Here is a 16,889-nt window from a genome sequence, read left to right on the forward strand (position 1 = left end):
TTGAAGATGCATGAAAAAGTATTAGTTGACTATGACAAAGAGTCAGTACTGCTAAATGTCTCTTAAAAAAATATCTCCTTTTTGTCTCATCATATGTCGCTGAGTTCTGAAAAGCTTTGTGAAAGCAATTTCAATTATTATTGCATTACTAAATGATCACATTCCAATTCCAAACTGAGATCTTGTTCTCTGCCTGTTTATTTCAATACCACTGTGTAATTAAATTTACTTTTGAGTTCCACAATATCACTTAAATCCATGGCCAGAACTTCGGCCATGAGTCAAAGCAAAAGAATCGGTGTAGGAATCTATATTTCTTACTTAACTTTTTTTTTTAAAGATCCTAGTACCCAAGGAAACAGTTTCGACTTATCTTAAATCACTAAGTATTCCTCTTGCCTAGAAAAAGTAATTGTAAAGTTGACAAACCCCATTTATTTAATTGAAAAGGTGGATCGTGGCAAGGAAGACAGATGTTGAGGTTAGTTTATAGGAAGAAAACTCTGTAATTTATTTAAAATTACAGAGTAAGCTAATAAAAGATTTTAATGTAAGTAGGAAAATAATTTAAAAGCTTAGTTAATATTTTAGGTGTTTATTCTCCTTGGAATAGGATATGTTTCAAATGCCAGAAGCTGTATTTTTTGTCTCACGATTGACACAGGACAGTTTCTCTTCAAGTCAAAATCTAAACCTAAAGTTTATTGGCTGGGAATGTAAATCCCTTCCATCTAGTTTGATTCATTTTTCTAGTTAGTAAGATAAAACAAAGGTGTATTCTTTAAAAATAAAAACCCGATGAATGTTTTAGGTTGTACGTGAATAGACAAGTGCATTTATGTAGAATTAATACCATCATATTATTAGCATTTGCAAGTAGATTCTCAGTTTCTTCTGTTTTTCCGTCTTATTATTTGAATATATATGCCTTTGGCTCATGGCCAGTTATTCTGAGATGTCCAGATTGCTCCGTTACTGGTGGAGCGAAGCTGGCAGAGGGCATACCAGAGCTGTCTGATGCATTACAAAAGCCTTCAGTTAAACATGTCTGGTGTACCACCCTGTGGCAAAATTCTGCTATTACATATGACAGAAGTAAAAATAGGATTTGCATTTTTTCAGCTTGAGAGCTAGGAAACATGTGTGTTAGAGACAAAAACATATGCCGATCTGCAAAGAACTTAAAAGCAGGCTTCATCACAGCAATTTCTTATAAATATATTTGATAGGTGGTAATATTTTATACAGAAAGCTTTGTCTTTTTGATTTCCTGTACTTTATTTTCAACTGTCTTCCAATACAGAGCTTGATTTTCCCAGTGCATTCCCCTCATGGGATGGTGGTACTATGGTGGTGGTGTTGGCTTCTTTACAATGGTATTTGGTTCTTGTCCAACAGAAATATATGTCGCAGTTCAGACAGTATGGGATCATTTCCTGCTCTTGGGTTTCCTTCTCCAGAGGAAACTACACTGAAAGGAGATCTCTTTCCAGTAATATTTGTATCCCAAATGGTCATGCATTAATAAGATTATAGCTTTGGGGATTCTGAAAGCAATGTGTTGGCATCCTACCACACAAAGTTGTTATAACTACTATCTGTGTGCAGTAACTGATAAACTTTTGTATTTGGTGATATAAGAAACACAATGATAATTGTTCAAACTAATTTAAATAAAGGAGGAACATGTTCATGTCAACAAACAATAGCAGTTTCACAAAGAAAAGAAAGCATTAGAATAAAATATTGGAGATTAAACCACTGGAATATTTAACTTTAATATTAAAGTGACTTAAGGTATCTTCAGTAAACAAAAGCGTGTAGCTACTTTTTAGTACTGTCATTTCTTTTTCATGCTATTTCTCCTAAAATAGGAGTAGTAACATCCATATGTGAATGTATTGTGTACAATACAGTATCTGAAATAATTTTGGTCAGCCTATCTGTGCCCAAAAAAACATGGAACACACCTTAGTTCTATTTAATTTCAGTGCACTTAAAAGTAATATTTTTTTCATATCCATGTGCTTTTTATCCTGTTGCAAGTATTCTTGATATTATTCTTGATTTTCAGTAAGGTTAAACATCAGTATAATCTGTAGATTGGCTTTAGTAGATTACAGAAACTACAGCAGATGGATGGACAGATGTCATAGCAATATAATTTGGCTTCCTATCTTTGATTGTGGATCACAACATGCGACTGCCTCTCAGCACAGCCTTTTGCAGGTGTATACTTTTGACTGGATGGCTAGGAACAATGCACAAGAGTAAATTCATCAAAAAGTGATAAGAAAAAGTAGGCATGCAAAGAAAGATTTATCAAAGTGACATTTCTGAGGAGAAAATATATTTAAATTAGAGTATGTGTGTGTAGATGTCGACACTGTGCATGCACACACACCTGCATACACACAGATACATTAAATAAAGAAATATAGCTTTCATTCCTTGCGTTATCTCTGGATCCTTTAAAATTTAAAAAAAAAGGAAAATACAGGTGATATGATGATAGATGGTATGAGAAATTATGTGTTCACAATATTATAGTAATTCCATCTCTGACTTAAATTAACTAATTGATGTGAAAGTTCTAGTACCTTTACAGTGTGGCTTAGGACCTCAGTCCTGAAATAATACCAGTGTAGAAATTGGGAGGAATCATTTCAACTTTTCTTCACATATTATCTAGTAACTAATTGCATATCAAGGATTGTTTCCATCAGCTTGACAGAAGGGTTCCTTGTGATTCACCGAGGCTGCAATTTTGGGCCCAGATGGACTGAGGTAGCTGCCACAGAAAATGCAAACGATGCTTAGCTGAGTATCTGCCTATGGATAAAACAAAACCTAAAAGTTTGAATTTGTATTGGTAGCCATCAATGTACTTCAATACTCACACAATTTATAGGAGTAAAATCATATACATCAGTGAGTGTTTTCAGGGCAGGATCTTGTTCCTCTGCTTATACTGGTAAATAAAACAGGGTCAGAGAACAAACCTGAATACTTGATGACTGATGATCCAGATTGTTCCCATAATTCCTGGCGTGGCTCTGGACTGCATCATCTGTAACTTTCTGGGCAAAGTTTTTTTGTGTAATTTCAGAGACAGCAGACACAGAGGGTGATTTCATGCTTTAAAAATGGCTCTCTGGGCTGCAACACAGTCCCCATATTATTGCCAACACTTTGAAACTGAAAAAGCAGGAAAAAATTAGTAATTCTGTCTTTGGGACTTTAGAGGCACCGCCAGGAGTCCAGAGGAAACAAGATCCTGTTTTATTTATTAAAATGCATGCAGTAAGCATCTGCATTTACCAAGCATCATGTTAAAAACAACACAAACTTGACTGCAAAACTTATGAGGAAAAACACTGAAATTCAAATGCCTAGTCCATACTTCTTTCACTTTAATTTAAATAAGCTGTGAATTGAAGAATAGCATCTATTTGGAAAATTCAGTTTCTCCCCATAAATATCCAGCTGAGCATTTCTGGGGGTAGAAACAAGTGTAGGAAAGTTTCTGGAAGAGTAAGTGCCTCAGTCTCTTCAGCAATTTAGGTAATCCCAGCCCAAGTGAAAATTAAGGTCCTGAATCTCCTCTCGTATCGGTACTACTCTGTGCATCCTTGGTGATAGGCGCAGAGCTGATTGAGGTAGTATGTATATATATACAGGAAGGAAGAGTATCCAGCCCTGGAGATTTTAATCAGAAACAAATTGAAGAAAAAAAAAAAATGGAGAGGGGAACTGAAGCCTTCAGTGTTTTTTTGTTTTTTGGTTCGTTTGGGTGTTTTGTTAGGTTGGTTTTTAGCGCAGTAGCAGCAAGGGGTTTTAATTGTCAGGTTTATAAAAATATTGAAGAAAGAATGTAGAAAATATTTTTTATCAATCTCTGAATTATATCTTACTGTTTATTTCTTGTTAATAACTCTACTGCATGCGCTTTTTTGCTGCCACAAAAAAATTGTCAGTGATGTTTTATAACGGTTTTCTGCTATTTTTCTTTTCAATGCTATGCTTCCAACACTGAAGTGGTAGTAAAGTTATCATTCCCTGCCATGGAGACTCTGATTCTTTTAATGAATAGCAGATTCTGAGCTAAGCCTATGGTCTATTAGCATTTAATCTAATAATTAAGAAGCTGAACAAGAGAAAAAAGACATTCTGCCAACACTTATGTGATAACAGTTAGCAGTGTAGATCTCAAAGATGGATGAGACACATACCCCTTTGGAACTAGTTGGTCCAAAGCAAAAAAAAGTAAAAGTTAGGGGCAAAAATTAATATATACTTTTATCCAGAATGTACTTTCAAGGGTTGCATAACTGGTGTAAGCCCCACTGCCTCTCCTTGTTCAGATTACCATTTTACTGACCAGGCCTGGCAAACTAACAATCCATTCTGGACAGCTAAAGTAACTGCAGGATGGAAACAATTCCATTAAACAACTGAAACAATCTCTAGGTCTAAGAAAGTCAAAGCAACACCTTTTTATTTCATCTTGAAAACTGGTTTTTCCTACTGCCTGGAAAACAAAGTTCTCAATGTATGCCACCAAGCATAATGACAGGGTAATAAGGCATTGCCACAAAGAATTAGAAGACAGACATCAGTAAGGGAACAGGGAACTCCTTGTGCTGTCAAAGGTCTCATACATGTACTACTAGATGCCTTCTGTCCAGCCAAAACCAACAGAACATAGACATTTACAGAGCTGAGAGCCATGCTGAGTCAAGTGGAAGAGATGGTGAGTTGAATAGATGATTCACATGGCAAAATCCAGCTTGCCGTCCTCAGACAGGAACACAATATTGACAAAATATTATTCAACCTTCTTAACGTAGCAATCATTTAATAATGGTTTAACAACAAAAGGTTTTCCTAACAACACTTGTACCAGCAGACTCACTTCAAGGGAGTAAAGTGAACGTAGTTGTATTTTTTATTTTAGGAATATGTAGTGCCTCTGATCTTCGGTTATAGCTCTCAGGACAGTGCTAAATCTTCTTTGATCAAATCATCCCTGCTTCCTGCCAGTTTTGTGGTTTGGTTTTTTTGTTGTTGTTGTTTGGTTTTTTGTTTTTTTTTTTCTCTGTGATATCTTTGTATTTAGAAAGCCTGTGACTTGGAGCTCCTCATACTGAAAGGACCTAGTTGACAAGAGGGGGTTTTCTCATTGCCCCAGAGCTTTTAAGTCATTTGATCTTCTGTTCAGTCTCCTTGGTCTGTTCTTGGAACATCTGTTTCCAAAATAACTGGCACAGTATGGTTTAGGAGGATTGAGTATCTAATCACATCAGGTCTGTTCACCATGATGTTAAATACTCACAGGTCATCTCTGATTAAATTAAGACAGTTCCTTCTCTTCTTTTTCTGTAATTTTCTAAAAGACTGAATAATTATAGGAAAACCAGCAAACAGTACTAGTGCTGATTCTGACAACTTTCTTTTACATTATCATAAGATAATTTATTAGCAACAGACCTCTAGGGTTGTTGAATGCTGTTCATCCTATAACATCTGATTTTGCTCAGTTTATGAAAACCCTGAATACTTTTAATATGTCTTTTTTAATAGATAATATGAAATACCTTTTATTTTCTCCTACATTAGCATGTGACTTAAACTTTTATGCCAGACTTCTTTAATTACCTAAATTGTGTTTACCTTGATAAAGAACGTGGGAGCTTTTCATGCACAGACTAGGCAGCTAGATACAAGAATGAATTGTAATCCCCTGCTTCCCCCCCCCCCCCCAAAAAAAAAACCAACCCCCCAAAAACAACAAAACCAAACAATCAAAAACCAAATCACCTGCCACTGAAAACTCTTTGACTTCAAATCTTTTATCAGGCTGGTAAGAATTAAGTATTTAATCTGCTTCACAGAAAAAATTTAGGTTTAGAATATATAATATATATATATTTAGAAATCATTATTACCTGCATAGTTAGAAATCATCAAACCTATAAATGTATTCTTCTAACCTGTTATGTCTAATGACTTTCACACCATTTTTAGTATTAGTAATCCCTTTCTTCCACCATCAAACTGTTTTCTTCAAATTTGTATTGGGGAAGTCTGGAATTATTAATGAACATACCATCCATCATTTTTGCCTCCAATATGCTCACAGAATTAGTGGAACATCTTGTCCTTCCTTGGACCGTGTAGGCTGGAAGTCTTGAAGAGCTTACCTATCTTTAACAGTATACAAGACACGCAATGGCAATAGTTTTGACAAACTGTCATAAGTATTGATGCTTAAAAAAATATTCTAATGGGTTTAGTTACGATACTGATCAAACATAGTATCGGTAGTATCAGTCCTTGAAAATATTATTACGTGTGGGACCACAATACACCTTTGCTGTAGATAAGTGTCTCTACTATACTGCAGCAAATTGAAGCATAGAGCAGGTTCCTGTAGGTGTTCTCTGCTGTCATCTCTTTCTGCTTGTTGCTCATTTGGCCTGTTATTGGGCAGGTAACTGGTATTTTTTTCAGTGAGTTGAGGAGCCCTCAGGATTGTATCTTTTTCTAAGAAAGATTCTGTAGCATCCTGTTTAGACCTTATCATCTAACACTTCAATTTCTAAGATTGAGAGTTTTGGGGTGGGTTAAAGAATGTTGGAGACACATGGAAGAAGTTAGAAGATCTCTAGTGAATTAGCGGTAGGTAAATGAGTAGATGTGCATAAAATGGGGCATATTCAGATACTATATTTTGCTATCCAGGTAGTGGTTTTACTTATGCAGTTAGTTTTGGATGTTACTGGGGAGCCTACTGAAATTCCTGGTGGTCTGCCCACTGACTGTTGGCTTGGGGTAAAAGATGTTGCTCATTCACTGCTTCTTCCACTGCGATGTGCCACTGTCAATGAGTCTGAGAGCCCTTTCCAAAACCTGTGGCCACAATGTTTGATCGCCCTGCAAAAAAGGACTTCCTAACACGTTTCAGAAACAGATGTGTCCTTTGCTTTCTAGGAACTGCTGGGCCTCCCTGTGAGCAGAAATGCAGTTTTTCTGCTACCTTTCTCGTTACCAGCCTGGAGGCTGGGAAAAGAAGACTTGCGGCTGGTTGCTCTGGGGTCTAACCAACTGTGACCGCTCTGTGCCAGAGCCTTTTGCTGGGAGGGTTTCCTGTAATGTCTGAAAGTGACAGTTACTTGTTTGTCTCGGGGATTTTAAGATCTTACCCTCAATATGCCAAGTCCAGTCTCGATCCTTTTGTTGAGGCTGTCATAATGTTCGCACACGCGATTTTGATTCTATCATACCGCGGTCATTGTGGTCACGAAACAATCTGCCCTCTGTCCAAGCCATGCTGGGGATATTTACCTGTTTCAGGTGGCTTTTTTGCTAACTGGTAATGTTAATTGTATGGTTGGTAATTGTAACTGTGATAGTGGCACTACTGATAGGTTTATACATGAAGTATCCTAAGGTAATTATCTAGGTGGATGATAGTCAGACATGACCCTTTAATAGGCTGTGAGGTTTACCTGAATATCTTTTACTGTCTTTGACCTATTTTGAGTAGTACAGGCATAGTCTTGCAAGGATTTCTTTACATGCGATTTTACCCATCTGCTTGAAGATGCATACATGAATAGCTGGTTCATTAAAGAGCAACTTAGTTTCTTTAAAAAGCACCAAAATATGCCACTTAAAAAAAAAAAAAAAAACCACAACAAAAAACCCCCACACCAAACCTAACAAAAAAACCAAACCTAACTTTGCTTATGTTTCCCAGTAATAATAGTGATATGTAACATGCAATATTTCTGTCATACAGAGTGAATATACATTTATCATCTTCTCTTTGAGCAGTTTCAGTAAATACAATATAATTCTTTAATAACTGGTTTTCTCCTTTCTATTTTCAGAGGCAACAATTTTAAGCTATGATGGAAGTATGTTTATGAAAATACAGCTCCCTGTTGTGATGCATACAGAGGCCGAAGATGTTTCTTTACGGTTCAGGTCTCAGCGAGCTTACGGCATTTTAATGGCAACTACTTCTAGGGAATCTGCAGATACCCTTCGTTTAGAGTTGGATGCAGGACGAGTTAAACTAACGGTCAACCTAGGTAACAAACCTTTCCTCCAAGATATTAACATTTTCTTTACATTTTTCTTTTTGCTTGCAAACATTTACGAAACAGCCTGTTTTAACATCAAAAGTAAACTGAAATGATATATAAACACGTCAGTGCAACATTTGCGTATGTACATACACACACAAATACATGCCCATTATTATACTTGATTTTGTTTTCTTTTGCATTTTTGTATTCTTTATATAGTCTTAACATAATCCATCACAATATTTTTGTACTGTTGTGTATTCTAAAAAGAGAAGACTAGTTCATCAGTGGTATTTTGGGGCTAAATTGTTACTCTTCGTTGTGGAAGATTGGTCTCCCTCCACAGCTTCTTCACAGCAACAATTCCACAATTTAAATGTGGAAGCAGAAACAACGTCTATGTAGGTCAGTTCAGTTTTACCTCCACCAATTAATGTACAACATGCAAATGTATCAAAGAATTTCTAGTTTTAACACTGAAAATGTTGCAGTTAGATATTCCCACTGATGGATTTTGTGGTCTCCTTTTTTTAGGTGTCAAATCTATAGTAAATCCATCTCCTCTTTTTTAAACAATTCTGTAGTGGTATTTTTGTAGTATCGAACGATAACACAACCCTTCAATGCCCAAAGACTGCGGCCCTCAGCAAACAGCCGTGTGAACACAGGAGGCACAAGCCCTTTTACAGAAAAAAAAATTGGTTTCCTGGTTTGAAATATGATGGACGAAATGTTAGGTTATGGTTTTCTCTAGTTTAAAAAAAAGTAAATAAATACAGGTGCTTCTGCCATGCTTATGAATAAGTCAGGACCTGAAAGAGAACAGAAGTACACTTAGGAAAATGCACATTCAGTGCAGTCATTCCCATTCAGTGGAATGCTATTTTTAAAGGGAATTAAGTATTTTATTGTTTTAATCGCAGATAAAATGATTTCCAGAAAGCATGGGAGGGGGGAAAAAAAAAAAAATCACCTAACCCCCCTGCTTCCTAAAAGTGCTGCTGACTGACATGCTGTCCTGGTGTTTAGGTTTCGGCAGGGCAAAGGAGAAGCGAAGGGTTTCCTTGTTTGCTCTTCTCTGCCAGTCCCCTCTAGTGCCGAGCTGGGACCCCTGAGGGCTGTGGGCCCCCCCCCAGCGCCCAGTGGCGGCGTGGAGCCCCCCCCTCCTCTGGAGCCCTTTCTGTAAAAGGGGATGTGCGGGTGCTGGTCCTTGGCTGTTTGCAACCACTTTTCTGATGCGGTTGACGACACATGTCAAACTCAGCTATATGGAAACAAAATCTAGGTTTGATGGTATATATGTTCCTCAAAGGTATAAACCAGGAGTAGCTGTACACACAAGGTAGTGTGGCGTAGAATTTTTTTATTTTTTTTTTTTTATGGTAAAAATGGAGGTAGCCTAGCAGTAGTCCTGCTACAGATCATGTCATTCTCCTTATATACAAAACACCACCTTCTGTCAGTTTTTGCCTACTTCTACAGTTCAAGAAAGTAAATAAATCCATGCCCTAGCAATATTCTTTCTTCCTCCAACACCCCTCCTTTCTTTTTTTTTTTTTTTTTTGGTCAGGCAAGGAAATAATCTGAAAATAGACAGGATTATCTAATTATAAGCATTTATAAATATGTGATTATTTTCTCTATATTAATATAGCTTTAAATGTAGTCACTGTTCATTTCTTAAGTCTATGCATTGAGAAAATGTAAACCCACAAAACCTTATTTATAGGCCTGGGTAATGAGCTTTGTGTTTTAATACTTAGTTTTGGAAGATCAGCCTTTGAGGTATACTATACACAAGTCGTCCAAGATGTCTGATTGTGGCCTGGCTTGCTCTATGACCCATTGTGACGGAGCACTTTCTAATTGCATTGAGAGAAATTACCTGTTCTTTCACAGATGGGGAGAAAGTTGCAGCCTGCCTCAGTTAAGCATCTTTGACATTTAATCCTGATTTTTCACTTAGATTTGTCACCATGTAGCTTTGTTTGAAATTGGCCATTTTTACCCTATTTGTCGTTTCTATTTATAAAGATTTATCGCAGTATATCTGGGTTATAACAGTATGTAAAGACTGATGATATGGAGTGGCCATATTTGCATGTGTCTGTCCCCGGAAGGGTGGACTGTGATTTTATTGGATGTCTGCAGCTATTACCTTGAAGGATAAATTTTCATTTTTCATCTATTCTTCCCCATCTAGACTGTATCAGGATTAACTGTAATTCCAGTAAGTGCCTATTCAAACTTTTTAAAATGTTATTCCACCATTATAAAATATGCAAACTAGATGAAAAAGATTGTGGACAGCTTGCAAGCACTTGATAATTTATTAATGAAATGTGATGATTAGTTATCGTTGTGTAAAAAGTCATCATATACTCTAGTGTGCGTTTTTTGTCTTTCCTATAGGATATAACTTTTAACTAGAATGTTGAAAAAGGAAGTATTCTACAGGTTGTAAACATACATAGAGGAAATGGTACCTGTAGTACTGTATTATTCTAGATGGGCTATTTTACTTACAGTAGCCATAGAATTTTTGAACCAGTATTTCTGATAAGCTGTCACATATTTTGCCCTGCCTCCTCCTAGTTTTCTTGACATTTTACCTCCAACTTGTGGTGAGACTGCTGGAACATAATTGTCCGTAGTACAAGATTTTCTATTTTATAATCCTCCTAGACAATTAACTGTATTTACTGGCTGCTTATAACACAATTGGTTTTGCTAAATCTTTGTTTTATGGAAATGTAATACATTACATTTTAAGTACAATATAAGACATTATCAAGTCTGAGAATAACCATATTTCTATGATGATTTTTTACACTCTAATCATGTAAGGAACCTTAAATTGAACAATTTTTCTCTGTGATATGCATGTTTATGAAACAGAGGGAAACATTTGCCAGATGAATGGACTAAATTTTAACTTCTCTGATATTATTTGGATTAAGAGGCTATATTCTGAAAGGAGAAAAAGGACTGTGATTTTATTTTGAGTCTATGGAATTCCTGAATGGTGTCAACAAAATTATTGATAGTAAGTATGGTAGATTTGAGTTTTGGGTTGTTTTTTCTTTCCCTTCCTAACAGGTTTTGCAGGCCAGAGGACTGGCTTTATGCAAATAGGAACAAAGCTAAACAACAAACTGCGTAGGTAGAATTTGTAGTTGTTAATAGTTTCCCAAAAGACATTAACATAATATCCCATAATAGTTTTATAGTCCACAGAGCAAAATAGGGAAGTGCAGTTATTTATAATGTGTCATCTGCTAATAGATTTTTTTTCAATTAATAACTTTACAAGACAAAAATACAGCATTTGTAATAAAAAGCAAAATTTTCTTGGGGCAGGTTTTTAATCTAAACCATACTTAAAACCAGATAGGCTTTTCAATACAGTAAAGGAAATGCTTGTAGGTACCAAGGTGTAAAGATAGCTTCCTCATATTAAATAAATAAATAAAATTGTTCAGTTATCAAAACAAATGTTTCCACTTGACAAAAATGTCCGTTCTCTGTTGCCAAAATGCATAAGGTCATGAAAAATCTCAGAAACGTTTTGTTGGTCTGTCACAGGACACTATTTTTTTCCCCTGACAAAGTCCCAATTAGAAAAAGATTTCCAAGTATAAGACAAGCAGCTCTTTGAGCAGAAAAGTAATGAGTTTGCCTGCTGCTGGTAAATTCCTTTTTCCCTAGGAAAAGCAACATTGCTTTTTTCTTAACTTCCTTAATAAAATTAGAAAACCCCTCTGAAAAAGGAATTACTAGCGTAGAAAAAAAAAAATAAAGAATAATAAAGCCACAATACAATAGGTGTTTTGGTTTTTTAATCTATTTTTGGACAAAATGAGGTGTCCTAAAAATAAATTAAAATGATTTCTGTTTTCTATTCTTAAGCAAGTTTTGGATCAAAAGAGAACCTGCAAATGCAGAGTAAGTAATAAGCCTCCAATTAGAGGATTGCAAACAGGAGAAATATATGTACTGAATTGAATTAGCAGTTACAAGTACTTGGGCTCATACAGAAGCAGCATAACCTCTGTACAAAATATCCTTGGTATCAAATACTCGTAAGTTATTTTTCTTTACAGTTTGTTTATAGCCTTTTTGTTATTAGAAATGAACTTTCATGATTAGTTCCACCTCCCTTTGGTGTTTGTGTACTGAACAGGTTTTTGTGAGCTTTCGGTACGGTAAGTACTACAATGCTTTCTTACCAGCACTCGCTGTAGTTTTTCAACAACCAGATAATGTTTCATGAGCAATTTCTGTTTTAATTTTTAGATTATGAAGAATTATTGCTCTAAGCAGTCCTTAGAAAATGCTTGCTTATTAGACAATGTAATGGATTTTAGTGGAACACAATTCATTTCAAAGCAACAGCATCCAGAACTCGAGTCTTAATTGGCTAAACACTATAATAGTTCAGTGCCTATCTTTTTGGGTCTGCTGAGAGCTGGATGTATATCAGTCCTGATTTCGTGTTGATAGAAGTAAGTCTGGGTTTCATGTTTGAGAAACTTTTTTCAGATTTTTCCCATTTCTGTTGCTTAGAAATTAGTCACCTTAATATAATTTCGCTGTTGGGACTGAAATACTATTTGTTATAGCTAGACTAGTAACACAGTTAAGGTCAGGAGGAAGCTATCTGGTTTGAATTTGGAGAGAGAGCTTTAAAACAAATTTAGAACCAAACATAAATAAAAACTGGTGTTTTGCTTGAGAGAAGAAAAGGAAAATATGAATGTAAGCACCTTATTTCCTACAGTGAATTACAAACCTAATGAATAAAATATTGCACCTCCTTCTCCCATTTTTCCCTGAGTGCAGCCTAAAATCTGTCTTCTACTCACTGCAGATCAAATGACTAACTGTTGGCTGGTCAGAGCTGAAATTTTGGTAGCAATTTGGTCTACGCTTTGTCATGCCTTCACCTTTAGCCAATGTCTTGTGTTGCAGAAGAGGTGGCATTTTGTGGTCTTCCTTGTTTGAAATACAGACTTTTTTAAAATTTTAAAATGTTAATCAGATGTCAGGTTGCTACTGAGCTTGCGTCTCATTAAAAATATTATGGAGACCGTTCACTTCGTGCCATTTTTATGGAACTGCGTGGCGTACTAAAGTCAAACTATTCTTATTTTGTGCTAGGTTAGAAAATTGGTATCTCTATAAAACCTTACACCACTAGAAATTCTGTCTCGTGTCAGTCAGAAAATACCATTGCTGAAATGTTGGTTTTGTACATCCTTAAATCGCTTCACTGTGCTCTTCAGACCTGCAAGTTTACAAAACAAAATTGTCTGTCAGGCAGTGAAATAAATGGTCCTTTTAAACTGCAGTTACATATAGGTCAATGTTGAGGCTGACATCAGGAGAAAGGGGAAAACTTCTGTTATGAACAGAAATGGCTACTACGGTTTCAGTATTAGTTTTCATAGACTGCAGAATTCATTTAAAAATAAGACTGAGGTGAACAATGTTGGTTCAAATAACAGGAATGTGCAGCATTTCTTGGCACTAGTCGTTCTGTAAAAAGAACTGTAAGTTGGTTGCTATACAGCTCTTATACATTATATACAAAATTGATAAGCTAATCCTTAAAAATTGGCAAAGGAGAAACACTAAAAAAATAAAATAAATATATTTCTCCCTTTCAGAGAGGGAAGTAATTGTTACCTTTTAATTGCAGACTGTAAAGCATAAATTATAAACATCGGTGAATCCTATTGAATTGAATGGGATTTTTCCCTAGTATTTCTTAAAGACAGAACTTCATCCCATAAAATTTACATGACAGATCAATAACAGTTTTTGAATGGCTTGTGAACAAATACAGGTGTGCTGTATTTCTGTATTTTTCGCTGCTGCAATGTTAAGGGCTACTATCTTGACTGAATTTAAATTCCCTTTTTTCCCTGTTTTAATGCTTCCAGAACACTAGCATCTGAAAAATTCCAGGCACCTCTAACTCCAGAGGCTGCTTTTTTATATGCTATATAGTTTTTTCACAGGCATGTGCAGTCTTATGTGTTGTTTCATCTTTTGTGGATTTTTTTGCGTTGCTATCGTTTCTGACAATAAATTGTCTACGTTTTTATATGAGTCAGCAGAGTAGGACCATAGATTTTTTTTATTAATTGATATACAAATAATAATGTTAACTGATAAATAGCTGGCTCTCATTTCTGACTCTGATACTTTTGTTCAATATGAAAAGGTACAGGATAGTACTTTTTTTGAATGCTGCTGTGAAAGATTGCTCCACTAGTGGCACACGTTGGTGCAGAAGTGATGTAGGTCAGTTCTCTGGTACACAGTTTTGCTTCTGTAGGCAACAATTCATATAGTAATCCCACTAAGTTAAGTTATACTCAAATATAGGACTGTCATAAGAAATGAATAAGAATAGCGGAAAGTTAGGAAGCAGGGAACACTGTGGCAGGATACGTGTATACTATTCCCCAGGGAATGTATCAACCAGCTTTGCTAGCTGGGTGTCCACCTTTCCAATTTAGGAACAATTTCCTGGGCTTTAAGGCTTTGCTGTTTGTCCTTCCAGTGAAGCGCCCCTTCACTTGTATTTGCATGCACCCCTTCCTTCTGTGTCTACCTAGTTCTTCATCCATTCTCTATATCCTTTGGTTTTTTCCTCTCCTTTTATTTTCTCACTCTGTTTCATTTTTCTGTTTTTCCCTATAGTCCTTAATTTGTTTTCCTTTTGTAGGTCCACCCTTTAAAAAGTTTGCTATTCTGCAGATGTGCACGTTACAGATGATTAAATTAAATTATTCTGTTTGGAATATGTCACATCTGTTACTGAAGCATTTTTTCTTGTCAAGGTATCCTACAAATCCAGAGCATGACAAGGAGCTGTGTCAGACTATTGGTAAATAACAGGAGAATTATTTGTATTGAAGAACCAGCAACGATGCTCAATTACAGTATATTTTCAGTTTGCATATAGATTTTAAGCAGCAGGAAAGCTTAAAGGAAGACTATACCTCTTTTTGAAAGCTACTGCTTGTAAAAATGCATTTTGTTGCAAGTCCAGAGTCTTCAGCTGTGCTCTTATGGATATTGCAAAATCTACCGTGATGAGCAAATCACTAATCACTTTCCATGTATTAACGTCTCACTATTTGGTGAAAAGATTTACTAGAATATATTATTTGCTCCATTTTTTGTTGTCGTTGACAGTAGAAAACCATTAAAATGGTAGAATATTGTAGCTCCCCCCAAAATGTAAGACTTTGTATTTGGCCTGTTTTCTTACACAGTGCTTATGAATAGTGTGAGGTAGTTTTGATCTTTTCCTCATTCAGTATGGCTGACAGCCTGCTAAAAATATGTAAGAGAGCTTTACCATAGAGCAAATCAGCAGGGTACTTTCACTGCAAGTTCAGTCAGGGACTCCCCTCTGTTTGCGGTATAAAGTTGGAAATAATTATAAATAATTCTTTTAAAGCTTTGGCTATACTTTGCAGATTTAGAACATGACGTCATTGGATTCCTTCGCATTCAGCCCCTTTTCACATAATTTCCTGAAGAACAGGGTCTGCTGCTGTGCAACAAAACTGAAAACATACGTGGCCCTTTTCATTCAGGTTCTGATTACAATCTATTAGTTGCTGATAGAAACCATCATTTTAATCTAATCAAAGGAAAAGGTTGAAAGACGTACAAAAAAGGAAAACTGCTTCTTTGCTCAGAGCCTCTCACTGGAGTCCTTAGTGCTTAGTCCTGAATCTGCACCAATACCATCCCCTATCTTGTTTCAGGCACTCTGTTGGGAAGTGAGGTTGAAAACAGCTAGGCTAGGAAAAAAAAGTTCAGGTTTGAAAGCAACATAGCCTGTATAAACATAATCAAGAGGACTAAAGTAGTTAAGGGACAGCCCATTATTTATTCTGTACAGCCACAGAAGCCAGTTAGGAGAGATCCTTCTGGTTCCTCATTCTCTGTTAAATATAGGGTGAAAAGAAGTGATGCTGCACAGGTTATGGCATGTAAACCCATCATATGAATTGGCTTACTGGAGGTGGGATGGCAAAACCATTCACCTCTCCCTGCAGTCTACTTGCCCACCTGCTCTGGAGAAAAGTTAGTACCTGTTTCCTCAAACTTGTAAGCTGCTTCTGCTCCTTGGGCGAGGGCTGTGACTTGGCTTTTTTTTTGTGATAAGTCATAAATACGCAGTAGGCTTTTCCCAGATGCTGATAGATGTTAACACTCAAAAACATTTCTGAGAAAGTCATCTCTGGTCCTTGCATGGTAGGAGTGACTTAGCTGAGAATGCAAAGGGAACCAGCAGGGCCCCTGCTGATCATTATTCAAATGCTCTGTATACTATTCTTTGGGGTTTGTGCTGCAGAATTTCATCTGTCTCTTAAAAAGTTTTCATTTACTTTAAAATCATGTTCTTCTAACCCTCCTCCTGTCTGCTGGTCCTGCTCTTGCATTGCCTATTGCTTTGCTGCCAGCGCCAATGTTCAAGTGTCCACATGGCAAATTTGACTCAAAAAGTGACCTGTTTAACAAAACAGTTAATTTTAACTTGCTGCAGTTTTCTGAGCAGTTTTATCACAAGACACACATGGACACCTGCTTCAGAATAAAACAGGAGAGGGGGGAGGCAGGAAAGGTGCGGAGACAGTAGAAAAACAACCTCTGGTAGAGAGAGCAGATTGCTTTTTTCAGCAATGCAGGCTTATGCTGTCCCAAAGTGAATTCATCTGGCCTACATCTAAGCAACAACATCCTGGAAAAATACATGTTATTTAC

At 36.4% G+C, this 16,889-nt stretch overlaps 1 protein-coding gene across 15 annotated transcripts in view; it reads left to right on the forward strand.

Moving 5' to 3' along the window:
* Positions 1–16,889, forward strand: part of NRXN1 (neurexin 1) — a 730,978-nt gene that overhangs the window by 314,052 nt on the left and 400,037 nt on the right. For 10 of the 15 annotated variants that reach the window (XM_052805915.1, XM_052805916.1, XM_052805935.1 and 7 more), the window contains 2 exons: positions 7,896–8,099; positions 10,300–10,326. In XM_052805915.1, coding sequence (XP_052661875.1) covers positions 7,896–8,099; positions 10,300–10,326 — 231 coding nt within the window. The remainder of the gene's footprint in view (positions 1–7,895; positions 8,100–10,299; positions 10,327–16,889) is intronic. The other 5 variants (XM_052805924.1, XM_052805936.1, XM_052805937.1 and 2 more) reach the window with 1 other exon arrangement.

This window comes from Harpia harpyja, chromosome 13 (assembly GCF_026419915.1).
Source record: "Harpia harpyja isolate bHarHar1 chromosome 13, bHarHar1 primary haplotype, whole genome shotgun sequence".
NCBI classification, from domain to species: domain Eukaryota; kingdom Metazoa; phylum Chordata; class Aves; order Accipitriformes; family Accipitridae; genus Harpia; species Harpia harpyja.